This window comes from Grampus griseus, assembly GCF_964374135.1.
Source record: "Grampus griseus genome assembly, chromosome: 8".
Lineage (NCBI taxonomy): Eukaryota > Metazoa > Chordata > Mammalia > Artiodactyla > Delphinidae > Grampus > Grampus griseus.
Window position 1 is genome coordinate 16245667 of NC_139002.1, and position 19248 is coordinate 16264914.

Below are 19248 nucleotides of genomic sequence, written 5' to 3' on the forward strand. Positions count from 1 at the left end.
AAAAAAAAAAAAAAAAATGAAGTTAATTCATTTTTCAGGGAAACAGACATTTTAATTTTAGCCAATTTATTTTTGTTTCTTTTTTGGATTTTTGAGATTTGAGAAAAATAGTGCTCTCTTTGAAATTTGAATTGCTCAGGAGAATTAAACCTTATTAAGAAGTTTGTTAAAGTTATTGAAAATAAAGAGCTCTTGGGCTACATGTTTTGGCATTACCTTTGAACACACCTAGTATTGACTGGAAAGGGGACGTGAGACACCACACACCACACCATACCCTCTTCCAAGGACCTGTAAGAAGCATGAATTTCCTGGGTGACTGCTTCTTCCTCGCATTCTTCCCATGCCTCCTGGCACACAGATGTCTTCTGTTCCCCCAGCTCCAAGCAGTTTTATGTGGTCAGAAAGAATCTGTGACTCAGTTCCTTTCAGACCACTCCTCTGCCCACAGAGCTGAAAATGGTTGCTTTGCATGTCCCATACTTTGGCCACACTTAAAGGGCTTAAGGGACAGTTGGCATTTCCTCCATCATGGGATCAGCCTGCAGACTCTGAGGGCCAGTTCCTGAGTTTTTGCCTGCGCCTTCTGCCTGTGATCCCTTGACTGGGGAAGCCTGTCATTGCCAGCCTTCCATCCCAGTCCCCGTCATCACGCAACAGCCAGAGTATATAAACCAAGCTCACTCTTCTGTAGCGCACTTCAGCCTCCCCATCATGTCCCCGCCTTCTCAGTTCACCTTAATGCAACTTGCCATTCCCCGTAACACTGTTTTCCAGCTGTTCATAGCCTTCTGACAATGAAGTTATCACCGAGCCCACTTTCTATGAACTTGGCTTATAGGAGACTCTATCGTGATAGAACCTGTGGTGACTACATGGCATTTGATCTGTTGGAAGAGGAGTGAAATTGATTTGATATGTTTTCATAAAGATACTCTAGCTACTACCTAATACATCAACAATTAATTTAGATATTATATGGCTTTGGCATAACACTGACCAGAATTTGTATCCTGGTTTTGCCTCTTATTATCTGGTCAGGTTTCTTAACTTACTTGATTGTTAATTTCCTTACTTGTGAAATATTTATAATACTAATAAGCATTAGTGTGTGAATTAAATGCTTAAATTAACTTAAAGGGTTAATTTATTTTAATTAGCACTCTGCCTAGCTCTTATACAGTGCTTGGTAAATGTTAGTAATTATTATTAAATAATATTTTTGAATGAATTGCTCTATTAATCTTTCATTCCCTCCTTCCGTGTGTTGTTTTCCACGCTTTTCTTTCTCTCACCCTCACTCTCTTAAGAGGCTAAGGATACATTATTAATACTTTCAGACACATCCACAGGGTTTATGGAGAAGATTTATCTGCCAGGAGCTGTTTTGGTTTGTTGTACCATAACCTAGACGCTATGGCTAGGCCACATGCAGACGTCTCCTCACGTGGTAATCTGATTTACACATTATTCTGTGCAGCCTCAGAAAAGAGCAGTGAGTAAGTACCCTCTGTGTGAATGAGACAAAGAACTCTAAAGCTGCAAGGGGGGGCCTTGGAAATCATCTGACCCGGGCTTTTGCCCCCAAACAGTGCCACATCTTAATCTTCTGTAAGGTGATAGTTGGCTGCTTTCTCTAGCTTGAAGCATGGAGAATGCCTATTCTATTGTGGGCTCTTGGAATCAGATTATTAAAGTTGTTAGAAGGAATTGTAGCAGTCACCTAGTCCCGTGTTTCTTTCAACTGGCATTACTGAGAACCTGTTACATACCGTGTGCTATGCGGGCCCTGGGGACACAGAGTTCACTGAGACGTTCAAGGATCCCAAGTCTTCTTCACACCTAATACTGGGGCCCTTCTAACGACATCTCAAATGCCAGCCTCTGATGAGACATTTCTCGTGACAATAAGGATATTTATTTCAGGTCAAATTGATATTTCAGGTCAAATTGTTCCCTTTTCATAGTTACATGGTTTTTGGAGTTGGAGGAGACCAAAGAGTTCATCCTATTCAGTTGCTTCTGGACTTAATTTTCTTTCTTTTTTTTTTTTAAAAAAGGGGGGTTCTTTATTTTTTTAATTAATTAATTTATTTATTTATTTATGGCTGCACTGGTCTTTGTTGCTGCGCGCAGGCTTTCTCTAGTTGCGGCGAGCGGGAACTGCTCTTCATTGTGGTGCGTGGGCTTCTCATTGCGGTGGCTTCTCTTGTTGCAGAGCACGGGCTCTAGGTGTGCAGGCTTCAGTAGTTGTGGCATGCAGGCTCAGTGGTTGTGGTGCGCGGGCTCTAGAGCGCAGGCTTAGTAGTTGTGGTGCACGGGCTTAGTTGCTCCATGGCATGTGGGATCTTCCTGGACCAGGGCTCGAACCTGTGTCCCCTGCATTGGCAGGTGGATTCTTTTTTTTAATTTTATTTAATTTATTTTTTTATACAGCAGGTTCTTATTAGTCATCAGTTTTATACACATCAGTGTATACATGTCAATCCCAATCACCCAATTCATCATACCACCACCCCTGGCAGGCGGATTCTTAACCACTGTGCCATCGGGGAAGGCCCTGGACTTAATTTTTTAAATAAAACCTTACTAAGAATACTAATGTATAAAATAAATAAAATTAGCTGTGCTCCAGGTATGGCCCTGCCTACTTGACTGCCCCCCTCACTTCCCTAAGGGGCCCCTCCTTAGATCCCTAGGACCTTGATCAAGTACTTTGGATCAACTCTAATAATTAGAAAGATTTCTCCTAAATTGAACTTGTTACGTATAATTATTCCAAATTCAGGGCCCTGGAGCAGCAAAATATAAATGCACATTGTCTGCTGTATAAATATCTTTCAGATACTTGAAGAACACCCAGTGTGCCCCTTCCTGCCTACACCTTCTCTTCTCCAAGATAAATCAGCCTCATGACCTTTACCCTGTCTTCGGGGGACATGTTTTCAAAGTTTTAGTCAGGAACTTCTTTCTTAAGCTATTCTATTTATTTCTTCTATCTTGGAAACTAGAGCCAGAGCTTCTATTAACAATCTTGGGTGAATTTTGAAGTTGGTTTTTAACTCCCCTTCTTCATCCTTTATTATTTTCTCCTTCGGGCTGAATGCTTTCAGCCTCTTAGAGAAAGCTGTTTATTATCAAGGTCAAAAAAGAAAAAAAGGTGTTAAAGACCCCGCCTCAGATGGAATTACAACTTGAGATGGCAGTCTGAACTTAATTCCCCTTTCAGGACCCTGCCCTTACAGCAGCCCTCTCTCCACAGAGTCATGCAAATGCTGTCAGTGCCGCGGGGCAGGGTCTCAGCTGGGCATCCTCTAGTCACCGGTGGTTCTGGTGGCATCAGGTTTCGCGGGGCCACAGCGATTTTCACTGCAGAGGCCACTTGGCACTTGCGAACACGCAGAGCCGAGGGTTCCTGCACTGCCCCAAGTGCTTCAGTTCTGTTCAGTAGCAAAGGTCTGCCCTTTGAGAGGGAACAAGCGATGGGGACATTTTTGACATTAAAATAGAGTTCTCTTTGGCATCTGGGAAAGTTGATGACGTTTTGTACTCTTTGATCTGAGGCCCCATTTTCTTTCCACTCATTTCAATTGACTGTCCAGTGGTTAATTGTGTTATTAGGTTTGAAAGCATTTATTTCCTTTGTTTTCACCCTCTTTCCATGTTTTATGTAGAATGGTACTTTCCAGTCTAGTTTGAATATAATTTCCTGAGCTATATGTGACACTTAGGAAACATGAGTTGATAATAATACCCTGGCTTTCCACATTTTGTCATACTTTGCCATCTGTGCAACATATGAAGAGTGTTAGATTTCTGCTCTTTTGGGCGCTGGATGTTATATAGGGCACACAGATAAGAGCTTGTATCCGTTAGGTGTTGCCACCGCAACAAGGCGTTCTCAGCCTGGGACCTGTAGACGCCTGTGGAATCTGTGACAGGCTCTGGGGGCTCCTTGAATAGACTAAAAATACACGCACATTTTTGTGTATAAATTCTTGTTCATATTTTTCTGGAGATTTTTCAAGGCATCTGAAACCAAATAATGGCTAAGGATGACTTAATAGAGGTTTCAAGATCCTGATATTGAACCAGATACATCTTCTAATCAGGACTTACTACAGTGGTGTTAATTTTTGTTGTTGTTGTTTTTAATAAAATGCCTTGAGAATTCTGTTTTAAAGTGAGCCTGTAACTAAACATCATTCTGCCTTGGTCATCTGATTCAGAACTAATGTGGCTACCGTTCATGCACTAGATGCTATGTGGAAACCAAAAGAAAACAGTAGAGTGCCATCTAGAGGGCCTAACAATAATTTCCCAGCTTTGGAATCAGGCCCAGGCGTTCTCCCTACATGGGGGTCTTTAGTTTTAGTAACTTTCTAAATCAAGAACACTTTTTTCCTCTCAAGTGATTGCAGACCATAAAGATGTGTGGCAGCGAGATTTATCATCTCCATAGAGACCACAGTTGTGGCGTCTAGCCTTGCTGCTCTGGAGACATAATTTTAATAAAAGCTTAATGTTGTAGATGGCGTTTGTTTTATAGGGATATAGGAACCACAGCCTTTGAGATCCACACTGCATTTGAATATACTTTTGATCATAAAGCAAGAACAAATTGATGATTCCCGTAATATCAGTTTGATATAGGGATATATTGCTTTGTTGTATTTTCGTTTAAAGTTAGAATAAATTAAAAATTAAGAGTAATTTGTCTTAATCACTCTTTGTATTCCTTTCACGATGGTGATATAGAATGGTGTTTGCCAAATGGTGCAGAAAGTGTGGGGTTTCAGAGTTGAACTTACTCTGGAAAAACATACCAAATGATTTGTATCCACGTGAAAATGTGCAAGAGTGTAGCTCTCAAGTCCTAGCTCGGCCCTTTAGGTTGCAATGGTTGGTTACGTTAATTGTTTCTTCTTTTATAAACGGGGCTGAAAACAGTATCTAACATAGGGTTGTTGTGAAGATTAAATGAAATAGAGTTGGTAAGCACAGTGCCTTGTATATGAAAAGTCTTTTAACTTATTAAATTCTCTTTAATTTATTATTGTTATTATCACTAGCCAGTTTTATTTTCAGGACAGCTGGAGTAAAACAGAAACAGACAATTTTGTATCTTATAGAGAATTTTATAGTTTTAAAAAGCATTTCCACAAATACAATCTTGTTTGACTAGAGTTTCAATAAATATTTATTTATTCACGTATTCAGCAGCTGTTTGTTCAGCTCCTATTAGGTGTAATAATCATCTTTGGCATTGCAGGTTTGGTGCTGGAAACAGCAATAAGAAAGACGTGGACCTTACCTGGGCGGGGGGAGGAGTTAGACGATAAGCAGTAAACAAGGTGATTTCACAAAGAAGTCATTAGCGTGAAGAAAATCAATGTGATGTAATAGAGAGCGACTGGAAGCCTACTTGAGGAGGATGAGGCGGCCAGGGAAGATCTTTCTCAGAAAGTGACATTTAAGCCCTTTCCCAAATGACAAGGAACCAGCCAAGTGAGGGTTCGGGAGCGGCCGCCCCAACTGAGGAAAACAGCGCGTGTAAATGCTGTCGGAGGGGGTGAGTGAAGCACGCACACGGTCTAGAAAGAAGGCCCGTGTGCTGGAGCTCAGGGAGGTCAAAGGACTTTGGACTTCGTTCTGCGGGTTCTGGGTGAGATAGGGTGTGGATCAGAGCACCAACCAAAGAGTCAGACTGTCTGGTTTGAAATCTGACCTATTATGTGGCCTTCGACAAGCTTCTTGACTTCCCTGCACCTAATTTTACCATCTCCGAAATGAGAATGATAGTTCCATCCTCCTAGGATTGCTGTGAGGATTGAATGAGATAAAAATAATTGTGTAAAGTGCTCAGAAGAGTATCTTAATACTGCTGTTTCTATCATCATCATCACCACCTTCATCCTCAAAACCCCCAATTTACAGATGCGAAAACTTAGAAATAAGAGGGTGGTTTTGAAATCAGAATATAGGCGTCTTGACTTCGAAACCGTCATTCTTTTTGCAATATATTCTGTAGCATGAGCTCCCCGAGAGAGATGTCTCTTGATCTGAATCTCTTTAGCTCAGAGCCCAGTTATACGTACCCGCGAATGTTTAAACAACGCAGAGAATATGATCAGTAAGGCCAGCAGAGACCCAGTGTGTGGTAGGGAGGCATTTCTGTGCCTGTGCCTTTCTCCCCACACCTGGAACCATCAGAACATCTAATTCCTTGAGTTTTGATGAGCGCTTTGGACCCTAAGCTGAAAGCCTTACTATGCACATAGGAATGAATAGAGGAGGGAGGAACTATTTTGAGGACCTTGTAAGATAACTGAATCTCTTCAGAAGGACATTCAAAACTCTTCATTAATTGCCTTAAATGAGGTCGTACATAATATAAATAAATGAAATCCAGGGATTATCCCCAGATTTTTTTCTGATCTGACTTTTAGTGAAGGTATTAAGTAACCAGACTACCAGACTTGAATTTCTCTCTCCTCCACCTCTTTCTGCCTTTGCCCAGTCTCTCCTGGAGTAAGCAAGGACATAGGTAAGGATCACAAAGCAAGAGAAACAAATTAGAAGTCAGGAGCTTGAAAAGCCGCCTGCTCACCTTGCCTCTAGTTCCTCAGCCCCAGCGGTGCTTCCCTCACCGACCTTGACGCAGGCTCTGTGTCTGTTGCAGAATGTGAGCACTTGATCCGCCACATGCTGGTGTTAGACCCCAACAAGCGCCTCTCCATGGAGCAGATCTGCAAGCACAAGTGGATGAAGCTAGGGGACGCTGATCCCAGCTTTGACAGGGTGAGCTGGGCACCACTCGCCCCAGGGAACTCCTCCTAGGGCTACTGCAGTCTCTTCTGCATGAGACTGTAATCAGGCCAGGACCTGAAAAGGCGGGCCTGGGTACAGACTTGTTGTGTAATCCTAAAGTAAGTGAAGCCAGCAAGAAGGAATCTTAAACCAGCTGAATTGTTGGAGAACAGTGATACCAGTTCCCTGCTGCTTGTCCCCAAATCAGAGTCTCTTCCCGGCTCTTGGGGCAGTACAGCCTCCTCCCACGGGGTTGTTTCCCTTCTCTTAGTGTGCTCAGTCCAGTGGCTCCCGTAGCATTCCTTTATTTGAACCACTATAGCCATCCCGGGTACCCCAAGGAGCTCAGGCAGATAGTGGCCTTAACGATCTTATCTGCTCCTAGTTGAGTGCCCAGGGCTTTCTTGCTTAGGCTTTGTCTGAGGCCAAGAATCTCCCAAGCCAGGCAGCATGGGACAGCTTGTTCATTATATATGATGTGCCATCTCGACATGGTTGATTGGGAGTTAGATAGCTTGCCTTTTTCTGTTACAGTTAATAGCTGAATGCCAGCAGCTGAAGGAAGAAAGACAGATGGACCCCCTAAATGAGGATGTCCTCTTAGCCATGGAGGACATGGGACTGGACAAAGAGCGGACACTACAGGTATCTGTAAATGAGTGGAGGACAAGGTGGGGTGTCGCTCTGCTCCCTCTGTCCTGCCTTTTCCGTTATTCCTTCTTCCTGGGAACTTGGATCTTTTTGTTTTCCTCCCGTTCTTCTTCCTCTGCCCCTGTCTGGGCCTTGGAAGGAAGGCGCTTTGGTCTTCTAATGTTACTATTAAAAGGGATTTGGTCATTGACATGCCACATCACCCAGGTGTTTTGCTCTTTCCCCTTTTCTCTTGGTAGTCATTAAGATCAGATGCCTATGATCACTATAGTGCAATCTACAGCCTGCTGTGTGATCGGCATAAGAGACACAAAACTCTGCGTGTCGGACTACCTCCTAGCATGCCCCGAGCCATGGCATTTCAAGCACCAGTCAACATCCAGGTGGGCAATAACTCCAGTGACCAGATTCAGGACAAGTAACATGGAGGGGGGTTGGTTAGCCATCGCTCACTAACTCTAGGTCACGAGAGTTCCTATTCTTCCGTACCTCTGTCCCTTCCCGGCTGTCATCTCTTGCTTTGTCAGAGGTCAAGCAAAGAACTGAACCTTTCTTTGACAGAGAGGATGGAAGAGTAGCCCAGTACTTGGGAGGGACAACAATAGTTGAATTTTTCTTTTTTTAAAGAAACAGCGAATCATTGAGAGAGACTGTCCTCTCTAAAGAATGCTTCCTGGTAGCTTCTAAGGGCAGATGAACCAGAGACTCAGAGGTAGAAACATAGAGTTTAGCTCTCAAGAATGCTTTGCAAGCCTATCATTATTTCCCTCTGGTACTGAAGGAACGTGTGTCTGTGTGCCTACTGCTTTCCAGGCGGAGCAGGCTGGTACCACTATGAACATCAGCGTTCCCCAGGTGCAGCTCATCAACCCAGAGAATCAAATTGTGGAGGCAAGTAGCAGCCTCTGATAGCTGTCAGCTGAAACTGCTTTCTTGCCCATAGCCTTGCTGCCTTTCCTTACTTCTTATTTCTAATTTGATTGTGTTTCTCTCCTCCTCAGCCGGATGGGGCGTTGAACTTGGACAGTGATGAGGGTGAAGAGCCTTCCCCTGAAGCGCTGGTCCGCTATTTGTCGATGAGGAGGCACACAGTGGGCGTGGCCGACCCACGGTGAGTATCTGCCCGATTTAACACCCGGGCAGAGAATTCCCACTGACTTTGAGTTCCTACCATGGCACATTTTCCCTACTTCACTGTATCTCCCAGATGAGATCTAATCCAGTGGCCAAGACATGCTTTTAACTCAGTTCAGGGTCCCTGGTAGATGAGACTGGATTTGACTAAAAATCACAGAGCTGTCCCTCATGGATGGTGGGCTGAAAGCCACCATCGTGGCAGGTAATCACAGTACTTTGGTGAAGAGCATAGCATGTCTTTTCCCACAAAGATTAAGGTCTTCTGATCTAAGCCACGTAAAGGTACCCCTGGAAATTCATCCGAGTTTGACAGCCTTTAGAGATGTTGTTTGCCATATATTCTAATGCAAGACCCATCGAAGAAGTGAGGACAAATAGTATGATATAATTTGTATATGTTAAAAATTAAGTAGACAAAAATCCAAAAACACGCCAAATAAGTACCAGTTTCCCCAAGTGTTTCCCCATAACAGTCCTTCAGTGTGTCCCCTGCTGCCCTCACACTGGGGAAGTGGACTGAAGACCAGCTCTCCCAGTTTTGTTCTGCACTTGGAGATTCTCACGACTGAAATAGCCACCCCTCTTCTCTGGCTATTTCTTGTACAGAGGAGGGAAGAAAAGGGTGTGGCCAGGGCTCTCTTGAGAGCTCAGCTAGGGGCAAAGCTAGGGTTCTTTTTTCTCTGAGTTCTCAATTTCCAGAAAAGCCTCCCCTGCCTGCTGGTTTGCTTGCTTCACGTTTCTCATTCTCAGCCTACGATCAAACAGGCAATAGGGGAACATTCTGGCTCCAGAGACTGCGTCAGCTGCAAAGGGGTGGAGTCCCGTGTCGCGCTGTTAGTGGAAAGAGCTCTTATTTTAAAGTGTGCGGTAAACCCCACCATTGGAGCTCGACAGATCCACGCTTATCTGCCCATCAGCACTGACGGCACCGATTGCATTCTTTCCCTGGTGAATCAGTTGCTACTTCGGGCAGCCATTGTTTTAGTGGATGGCCTGTGTCCTCCTCCAGAAACTTGCCATTCACCTCCAGGCCTTGGAAACCTGAACTGGACTGGGGCCAGCGTTTCCTCTTGGCTCAGAGCTGTTGGTTTTATATGAGTGGTCCGTGAAGAATGGCGATTCCCAGGCCCAGATAGTAAAATGGCAGAGCGCCAGGTTCCGCACGCTAGGCTCTACACACCTCCACTCGCTCTGGGATCATAGAGGGAAATACAGATTTAGGAGGAAAGTAGAAAAATAAAACAAAATAAATTGTGCTGAACTTAGCAGTTTCATCACTTTGGGGATATAGGTTGTGAGTGAGAATTGTAACTGAACTTCTGTGTCATCCTGTTTCCTATAAGCACGGAGGTTATGGAAGATCTGCAGAAGCTGCTGCCTGGCTTTCCTGGAGTCAACCCGCAGGCTCCATTCCTGCAGGTGGCCCCTAACATGAACTTCATGCACAACCTCTTGCCCATGCAAAATCTGCAGCCAGCTGGGCAGCTGGAATACAAGGTACCCGGAAATGGGAGAGGGCTGGCCCCTAAAGATGCGCATCTGAGCTTCCTTTGAGAGACTTTAAGGGACTGTCCCCAGGATTTAAGGGTGTCCTTATAGGGAAGGATGATTTCTCTTGCAAAGCAGCTCGGGTGAGAGGGAAGATTTCTCTAGTCTATGTCATCATCGTAGGATCCCTTAGTTTCAGTAGATTAGAGTGCCGCTGTTTTCTCTCCTCCTTTCCCCCCACCTCACCAATCTGCCCCTTCCCATTCTACTCCTGACAGGAGCAGTCCCTGTTACAGCCGCCCACCCTGCAGCTGCTGAACGGAATGGGCCCCCTTGGCCGGAGGGCATCAGATGGAGGCGCCAACATCCAACTGCATGCCCAGCAGCTGCTGAAGCGGCCACGGGGACCCTCCCCTCTTGTCACCATGACACCAGTGAGTTGCAGCACGAAGCCCAACTTGCTTTCTCAGAGGCCTTTGGTACAGAGGTTGTAGAACCCAGAGTCTCCAACTAAATGTCTGAATTTCTTCTTTCCCTCGATGTATGATGCTCAGTGTCATTCCCATTTTCTTCAGGCTGGTAGAATTTTCCAGAGTTAATTTTTGGTTAACTTCTTCACTTAACCAAATAATTTCCACACTGCAGCCTGCTTCTGGAGGCCTCATCCTCAGGGGGCTACTTATAGATACTTGCATAAAGGGCAGCTGCAGCCCTGCGCTTCGAGGGCGGGTGGGCAGGGGGGAGCGTTAGCCTCAGACCTGGCCTTCCTGCAGGTAACGTTTCCCTGCCAGAGGGCAGCGGAAGCTAACAGTTTTCTCTGGACTTAATTGCTTTTTAGACTGGTTTCCAAAACTACATTCTCACCAACTCTTCCTCCTTTGATTAACACCACCTCACACTTTCGGTACAACCTGAATCACTTGATTATTTGGCTTTCACAAGCTCAAACCTGACAGCTGGTATCTTTCAATCCCAATTTTTTTATATATGATGGTCACATTCAAAGATTCTCTTCTTCCGCTGGGTTCTGTTTATTTCTGATTATTTTTCTGTCGTAGGTAAATTCATTCATTCATTCCTTCATTCATTTATTCATTCATTTAGTCTCATGCTGCCTTAAGATTGGGTGCTAATTATATCCATAGCCCTTACTGGGTGCTTTAGGGCAGTGCTTCTTAATGTATCTCTAGTTGAGGACCTTTTTTCCCCTTCAATCCATCCATCAGGGATAAATACCTTTGTAAAATAAAATGAAAGTGAATTATTAGAGAAGTAAAACTTTTTAAATATATGAACTACAAGGCTAAATTTTATTTGATTCAACAGAAAAAATTACTCCGTTAAGTTGCTGTAAAGGTTTGTAAATCTCACTCTCTATTTCTTTACCCACCGTATTTTGGATTGGTAACGAAACAGTCTGTGGACTGGCACGGGTCCGCGGGCCACACTTTCAGTAACACTGCTGTCGGGAAAAGGAAAGAATTTATATTCACGGTTCCTGGCCTCACTGAGCTTATAATATGGGACAGTAAGATCCACATATGTGAAGTATTGGAATAACAGTAAAGGGCCATATGTGATTAAGTACCAGAGTGAAGACCATGGACTTGTAGGTGGCAGAGGCACTCAGAGAAGGGCAAGTTCAATGTAGGTTATGAAGGATCAGGGACAGCTTTATGGGAGGTGCGGTGACTTACTCTGTCCGTTGTAACTGTTTTTGCCAAGGTCGCTAACAAGCTTTTGTTGGTAAGTCCACTGGACATTTTTAATCTTCATCTTTTTGGACCTCCCAACTGTATTAGTCACTGCTGACCATTTTTCTCCTTGAAATATTGTCTTCTTTTACCCCATTCTCCTTGTTTTTTGTTTTGCACCTACCTCCTTTTCAGGTTCCCTTTCTTCTTTTTCCTTGAAGTAGGTGAAACCCAGAGTTTTATCTGAGGCCCTGTTTCCATCTCATTTTACATGCTCTCTCTGAGTGATCTTGTCCACTTCTCTAATTTCAGTTACTCAGTGATTCTCCAGCCCAGAATGCTCTTCTGAGTTCTATACTTCTGTATACATGACTACCGACTGCACGAATTTAGTTGGTTATTCAACAAGTACTTACCATTTTAATTCAGCGTGTCCTCAAATGAACTTATCCTGACTGTGTGAAACCTGTTTCTCCTGCTGGGTAACAGTGAATGGCACCGCCACTCTCCTGGTTAGACAAGCTAGGAATGTGGGTATTATCTTTACTTCTTCCCTCTCCCTTATTCCCCATGTCAAATCAGTTACCCGGGGCCTGTGAAGTAAGTATCTTACTTCTTTGCATCCCCACTGCCCTTCATCTAACCCAAGCCACTGTCCTCCTTTGCTTGGATTAGCACAGTGGCCTCCTAACCGGCTTCCTTGTTCCGGCTTGTCTTCTAATCCTCATCACCAGCCATTTCCATGCTGCAACTAAAGCAAGCCAGCTTTCTAAAATATAAATCTTGTAACATCATGTCCCTGCTTAAAATCTTTAGTGATTCACCACTGCCTTTTCTCAAAATAAACTTCTTAATGTGGTATTCAAGGCCATTTATAACTGGCCACAGTGTTCCTCTCCTGCCTCGTCTGTAGCCACTTCCTGCCTAACCCTGTTCACTCCGGCCTTGTAGAACTGTAGTAAGGGATCCGGAAACCCTAGGAGCATACAGACAATGGAACTATTCCAAAAGTTTGTTTTGTTTTATAATTATTGTCCGTTAAAAAAATGCTCTTTTGTAATAACTGAGGTATGATTTTTGCTCTGGTGCTTGAGGCGTGGTGATTATGTGAGCCACAGGCTGTGAGTAGCTATCCAGGATATACAGCATTGCAGTCCACAGGCAGACGGGAAGAGTCACAGTAATGCATGCATTGTGGCGGTCCTCATTTCACTTACATGTTTTGGTGCGTAACGGCGATTTTAAAGCATTGAATTGTAATTACACAACTTTACGTTATGTACTAAAGTGTGCTTTTAAAAAACCGGTATGCTTTTCTGGAGTAAAGGATATCTAAAGTCTGGAAATAACATTAATATGAAACAACAGGTCAGTTCCTGGACATTCCAGGTAAACAAGCTTCTCCTACATTTTCAGGTCCTCAGACACCCGCAGGCCTTCTCTTTTCTCTTGGCCTGGAAACCTCAGACGCTTGCGACCCCTTCCCCTCTTTGCTGGGCTAACTCCTGCTCATCCTTCAGGTCTCAGGTTTGGGGCCGTGTCCTCCAGAATGCCTTCCTCAATTCCCAAGCGCCCATGACTGGGTCCTGCTGTTTTGTACTTGTCCGTTTGCCTATCTCTGTCCTCCACTAGACTGTAAAACAAGGGCAAGAACTTTATTAATTCACATTTTGTCCTGGAACATAGTGGGCATTCAGCTATTTGTTGGATGAATAAATGAACGAAGGAAGATGAATCAGAGGAAGAAATTCAAATTAAAATCAACCGAGCGAGGTAAAAATGGAACAATGGAAAGGTATATGAAAGTTCTGTATAACCCAGGGATCCTAGAAAAGCTTTGCAGATTAAAAAAAAAGTGACAGAGAGGCCTGCCCCAAGCCCAGTGTCTAGAGTAAGAGCTCCTGCAGAAGAAGCGCCACCTTGAGCTTTTCCTTCCTGTCTCTCTTCAGGCAGTGCCAGCAGTTACCCCTGTGGACGAGGAGAGCTCGGATGGGGAGCCAGATCAGGAAGCTGTGCAGAGGTAATGTGGCATCTGGCAGTGCTTGCAGAACGTCCTTGGGCAGGCTCCCCCTGCAACCAGCGAAAGGTCACCTCTGCCCAAGGAGGTGGTACAGTGCAGCTTCAACCTTTGTGTGGTCTCTTTGCTCAAGCCAGATGGCATGTTCCTCCCCACATGGAAGTAACAGAAGACTACCCAGAAAATTTCATTTCTGTAAGCACCATTGGAAGTCCCCTAAGTGACAGCAATAACCATAAGAACTTTTTCTCTCCTCCCTCCTTCCTTCCTTGCCCCCTGCCTTCATATTGCAACTCTGATAGTATTCACAAGGCCCAAAGCCTGCTCCTACCTGCCAAGAACTGTTACTGAAAAGGAATTGGAGATTTGGGATGACAGTGATCCTAGCTAGTCTGGCCATGGACCGCTGGCATGGACTCTTCCTTTCCAAGAGAATGAATACCTCTTGTACTGTTTGCTGTGTGTTTCTTCCATCCCCTTGTATCAACAAAGAGATGTTGAAAAAAGAATATGGGATTCGGGCCAGGGACAGATGCAAATATCCATTGTTTGCAGAGATGCCTAATTCACAGAAAACGGCAGTGACCATCAGGCATGCTGTACTGTTCATTTGGCCTCAGTTCCATTAGCCATGGTCCTCAGCTCCGTGCACGCCCCCTTGTGAGAGCTGACTTTTTTATTTTCCGGGGAGGGGGGTTTGACCAGAATCCAGCATGTATTTTCCCAGAAATACAGGTGTTCTTCAAGATTATATGTTTTTTTCCCTTGAGGGAAGTTGAAATAAAATGGTTTTCATGGGCTCTTGGGGAAACTTCGGGTGTTTTTATCAAATGGATATTAAACCACTAATGGCTTACCCTCTGGCAAGTCTGCATACCGCTAATTACTCTCTAGTCTGTTAACTGTTTTTAGCTGGAATGGGCAAAGTAGTTAAGAATGAAACAAGACCACTTTATAAGACCCGGACGGTTGCTGGCCAGTATTCTTTCCCTACCCCCAGTAGCTTTGTGTGAGAGCTGCTGTTCAAAAAGAGTTTGGTCCCATGTGGGAAGAACAGTGAAGAACAGGGGTGTTGGCTGGTGGGCCAGCTCCTTCTACAGCGTAGCCGATAGAGGAGTCGTGTTGACTTTGTTTTTCTCTTGATGCTGTGGTTTCTATAGTTTGCCAGTCACAGGGTGTGTAAAGTTGTACGTGGGTGCTGCTGGTGTCCTGAAGAGAAATTAGGAAACTTACTGCCTTCCTACTTTAATTAGACAGCAGTATTTCATTTCATCTTGTCTTGCACTTTACTTCCTTCAGCTCCTTCTTTCTTCCTTAGACCAACATTTAAAGGGTAAAGTGCCCATCCGTTTTGAGGTAATGGAAGGAATAATGCTTCTTTTATTCATGCCCAATAAGAGCATCAGTGGTGGAGGGAGTCATCAGTCAGACCAAGGGGGACTGATACCTTATTGATGGTATTAGTGGTGGATCTGAAAGATCTTCAGAAGAAAAGTCATCAGCTTGTCCACTCTTCAGCTTTTGAAACTTCTGTTTTCTTGCCTTGCCTTTTTTTCCCCTAAAAAACAATTCTAAACATTTCATGTGGTTTCATTTCTTCATCCTTTAGAGAATGTTGGTTCCCTGGGGACAACATCAGTTTTTCTTCTCTGATGATGGAGTTACAGTCATGGGGCATGAGGGAAGGGGTGGTGTTGGAACTCGCTTAGCCCCACATGGAAAGATCTGTTTTCTGTGACTTGCAGCGAGGTCAGTCTCCAACGCTCGGGGCCAGTGGCATCAAGAGACACATGCGAAGCCCTTCTGAATATCTCTCTTGGCTCATCTCTAGGAACAATCCTTAGGGCTCATTTCCTCCGACTTGTAGTTTAGAAATTTGGAGAGAAAAGAGGAATGAAACTAACAAGTAGAAAATAAATTCTTTCCCTGAATGGAATGAAGTAAGGGAAATTGATCCCACTTTGTGAGCTACATCTGTTTTCTCTCTTCTCTTGATGGCTACTCTTAGGTCCAAAATTCAGCCACTTCAGTGGTAAGCCAACTTTTGTTGGCCTTTTGGAACATGTTTCGCTTTCATCCAGTCAGGGATCTGTTGGCCATCGAGCCCTTTTTGAGCTCTGGCACTGTTTCACTCTGAGTGCTTTGGATTAACTTCTAATGCTTCTTGCTGAGGAATATTCCTGTCTGTCTTTTTTACTATGAAATGTGCTCCTGCTTGTTGCAGGTACTTGGCAAATAGGTCCAAAAGACATACACTGGCCATGACCAACCCTACAGCTGAGATCCCACCGGACCTACAGCGGCAGCTAGGACAGCAGCCTTTCCGTTCCCGGGTCTGGCCCCCTCACCTGGTACCTGATCAGCATCGGTGAGTAGCCACGTGAGCCGTGGGAGCTCCTTGAGGCTCATTGGACAGGCACCCTTCTGGCTAGTCCTACAGACATGGCGACTAGCATCGTGGCTTCAAATAGCATCCTGAACTTACATCTTCTCAACTCCTTAACTAAGCAGTGCCCAGGGCAATATGAGATGCTTCTTTCCCATTACCTCGTAGGCATGCTTAGTACCTGCAGGTGATTCTCGTGATTCTAGATGTTGACTTATAGATGAAACTGAACTTGAAACCTGAAAGTGGGTGAAGCTCTTAGAAGGCCAACTGGAAATAGAAGGATCTGTAGCCACATCAGTAGGCTTGACCTTTAATAACCCATCGCCATCAAAAGAATGAGCACTTCTTATCACATGACCGCTGAACAAGGAGCTTAGGTATGGGGGAAGATGCATTCCTTTGTGAGTGGCAGAGCAGGGATACTGCATCCTCTTGAGTGTTGTGCTTGAAAAGTCATCCTTGCAATATTCTGACGGCCAGATCTTTCAGTAGGTCTCTGATACATTTATAATTCATTGTCTTAAAGAAATAAAAACAAGTGTAACCTTTCTTGCCAAGAAAACTTCACAAAATTGAGTTCAAGTAAGCCTTGGAACAGAGGGGAATGACACTTTGCTGGCTTAAGAAGATGATTATCTTCTGGGAACACCGCGATGACTGAAAATCTTAACCTTTAGTCCATCCTGAAGCTGTCCCCAAGCTCAAAGGCCACACTTTGAAAGCCACCACCAGTTGCTAGAGCTTATTTTCTTTCAATCTTTTTGGGAGGACAGCGAAAAGCAGTCTTACTTGGGAAGGTTGGAAAGCAGATTCCAAGGAGATTAAGTCTATAAATGTGTTGTTTTCAGTCTTGCAACAGGCTCACACTGGCAGTCTTGACGCAGTGCTTTCATTGTGTCTAGTTACCCACTGGGCATCAGAGATAATCAGCAGAGACAGGTGACCTCTGAGCAGACTGAGACTTCATTAGTGCCACGTTGGAACTTAGAAAGGAGGAAGATAAGCTTTTATAAATGACCATGAATAATGCTGTGAACATGGTTTATTAGTAGAAATGACATTTCTCAAATAAAACTCTGATGGCACGGGAAGACAGTATTTTTCTAAGGAAAATCTCTCGGGGCCTACACTGTTACCATACTACATCGAGAGTACTTTGAGTGATTATTAGCTGCATTTTCCACTCCAAACATTTTCTGTGATTTCTCAATAACTGAGTTCTACACTGTTACCTAATAGACCCTTTATTACTTTGTTTCTCCCTGTTTCTATCTTCCCCTCCTTTATAGCCCCACACTTAATTTTTCATCCTATGTCAGGGTCTGTTGCTAGTTTCAGGCCTTTGGGTTTAATCGCTGTTTGATTCAGGTGCTCCTCAGGATGTGTTCGTACGGGGGAAGCATGAAGCTCAGCGCATCTCCCTAGTCTGCCTTTATCAGACCTGATATCCTGTTTACACCTGTTACTAAAGAAAGACCACATTGGCCCACGGCTCCATTTGTGTGGTCTCCACCCTGCCTAGTCATTGTCAAGGCCTTGCCTGCTGGAAATCTGTCTGCTGCCTGTTTTTGTGTGAACACTCCTGGTAGAGGGTTTCCTATGGTCAAGCCAGTTCGAATTGGAATGAATGTTTTATGAGTGACAGATTGTGTACGGTGGGGCATTTATGCAACCTCAGCGTGTCTCAATGGGGTTGTAAAAACATGGCAACACAAGAGGCTGAAGTAAGTCTTCAGGGAAAAGAGAAACTTTCCCAGGCTATAAAACACTGAAAATGGGTAGCCTGAATAGATTACTGAATTCCTTTCATTTGCTGGAGGAAGTGACTCAAGAACAGCACATATTATCTATTCTTCTGGGGTATCATAGATGAAGTCCAACATGGAGACAGAAGATGGGTCTGACTGACCTTCTCAATGAGGGAAGTGTGTAAGTTAAAATTAAAAAAAAAATTTAAGTGTAATTAACAACAACAACAAAAAACAACTGACACGGATGGATTTTATCTAGGTGGGGTGCCAAGTCCCTGTTTGAAGAGTGTAGTGGGAATATCAGCCTAACATGAGGCTGTCCTGAGTTTGAACATGATTGCTAATAAAAATAAAACACAGTTGATACTATCAGTGCTTCCAAAATGAGCAGCTGCATCAGAACTGTTCCACTGAATCTGCTGTGCTGGGCTGCCGGGGGTGTCAGTCTGTTCACAACCTGATCTTCTGGAAAAGCCATGAAATACCCGGACCTGGGAGTATTGCTCTGAGGGGAGAGAATGTGTTTTGTGCAGACAGGCCATATTAACTCCTTGAAGAACATGACTTTCTGAATGAATCAGAAATGTGTCCATTATCAGAATATATTGCAAGTGTAAGAATCAAATTTTAGGAGACAATAGTATTTGCTTGCTTTGACTCCAAACACCTGAAGTAGAAGCAGAAATAAGAAGTATTGAGGAAATACTCCTGAGAGCGGCTCTCACGATCACTGTTTCTGGAGTGCGTCTGCCAAAACCATTTGTCTTTTGTGTTGCTGAACCAGATACATGTTCGTGTTCGTTTCATCAGCTCCCTCCTGTTCAGTTTCAGGTAGAGTCTGAAACAGGAGCCATCGTTAGAGAAGAGAGGGTGAAGGGCTTTCACCTGCTGCCAGAACCCTCTTGACCCCTCTGCACAGTCACCAGACCCTCCTAGTCCCTCCCTGTCTGCCGCGTTTGAACTCGCTTGTTAACCCTCTTCCTTAGCCTTGGTTCTGCTTCAGTCCAGAAGGAGTGACTGGCAAGGTGGTCCATCATTTCACCCATGGCTCAGTGTGATGTCACCTCTGCCCTCGACATGAAATCCTGATCCTTTCCATCAGCTGCTGGAATGCTGCCTTGGCAGCCTTTTATCTGCTTACCTCAACCCATAAACATCTCTTTCTGATTAGGTAACAAGTACAGGTGGTAGCTTCTAACTCTGATGCTGTCTTAGGCATTCCTTATCGATAGCTTGTTCTTTCTTTCCGTAAGACACTGGCTGTGTTCTGATTGAGCAGTGGGTCATTTTGAAGGTTATCCACGTGATTCC

At 44.2% G+C, this 19248-nt stretch overlaps 1 protein-coding gene across 5 annotated transcripts in view; it reads left to right on the forward strand.

Moving 5' to 3' along the window:
* SIK3 (SIK family kinase 3) overlaps positions 1-19248 on the forward strand; it is a gene marked incomplete at its 5' end in the record, with an annotated part of 247277 nt that overhangs the window by 208361 nt on the left and 19668 nt on the right. For 3 of the 5 annotated variants that reach the window (XM_082660899.1, XM_082660901.1, XM_082660903.1), the window contains 9 exons: positions 6683-6801; positions 7345-7455; positions 7701-7844; positions 8275-8352; positions 8463-8572; positions 9942-10095; positions 10365-10520; positions 13730-13800; positions 16022-16165. In XM_082660899.1, coding sequence (XP_082517025.1) covers positions 6683-6801; positions 7345-7455; positions 7701-7844; positions 8275-8352; positions 8463-8572; positions 9942-10095; positions 10365-10520; positions 13730-13800; positions 16022-16165 — 1087 coding nt within the window. The remainder of the gene's footprint in view (positions 1-6682; positions 6802-7344; positions 7456-7700; positions 7845-8274; positions 8353-8462; positions 8573-9941; positions 10096-10364; positions 10521-13729; positions 13801-16021; positions 16166-19248) is intronic. The other 2 variants (XM_082660900.1, XM_082660902.1) reach the window with 1 other exon arrangement.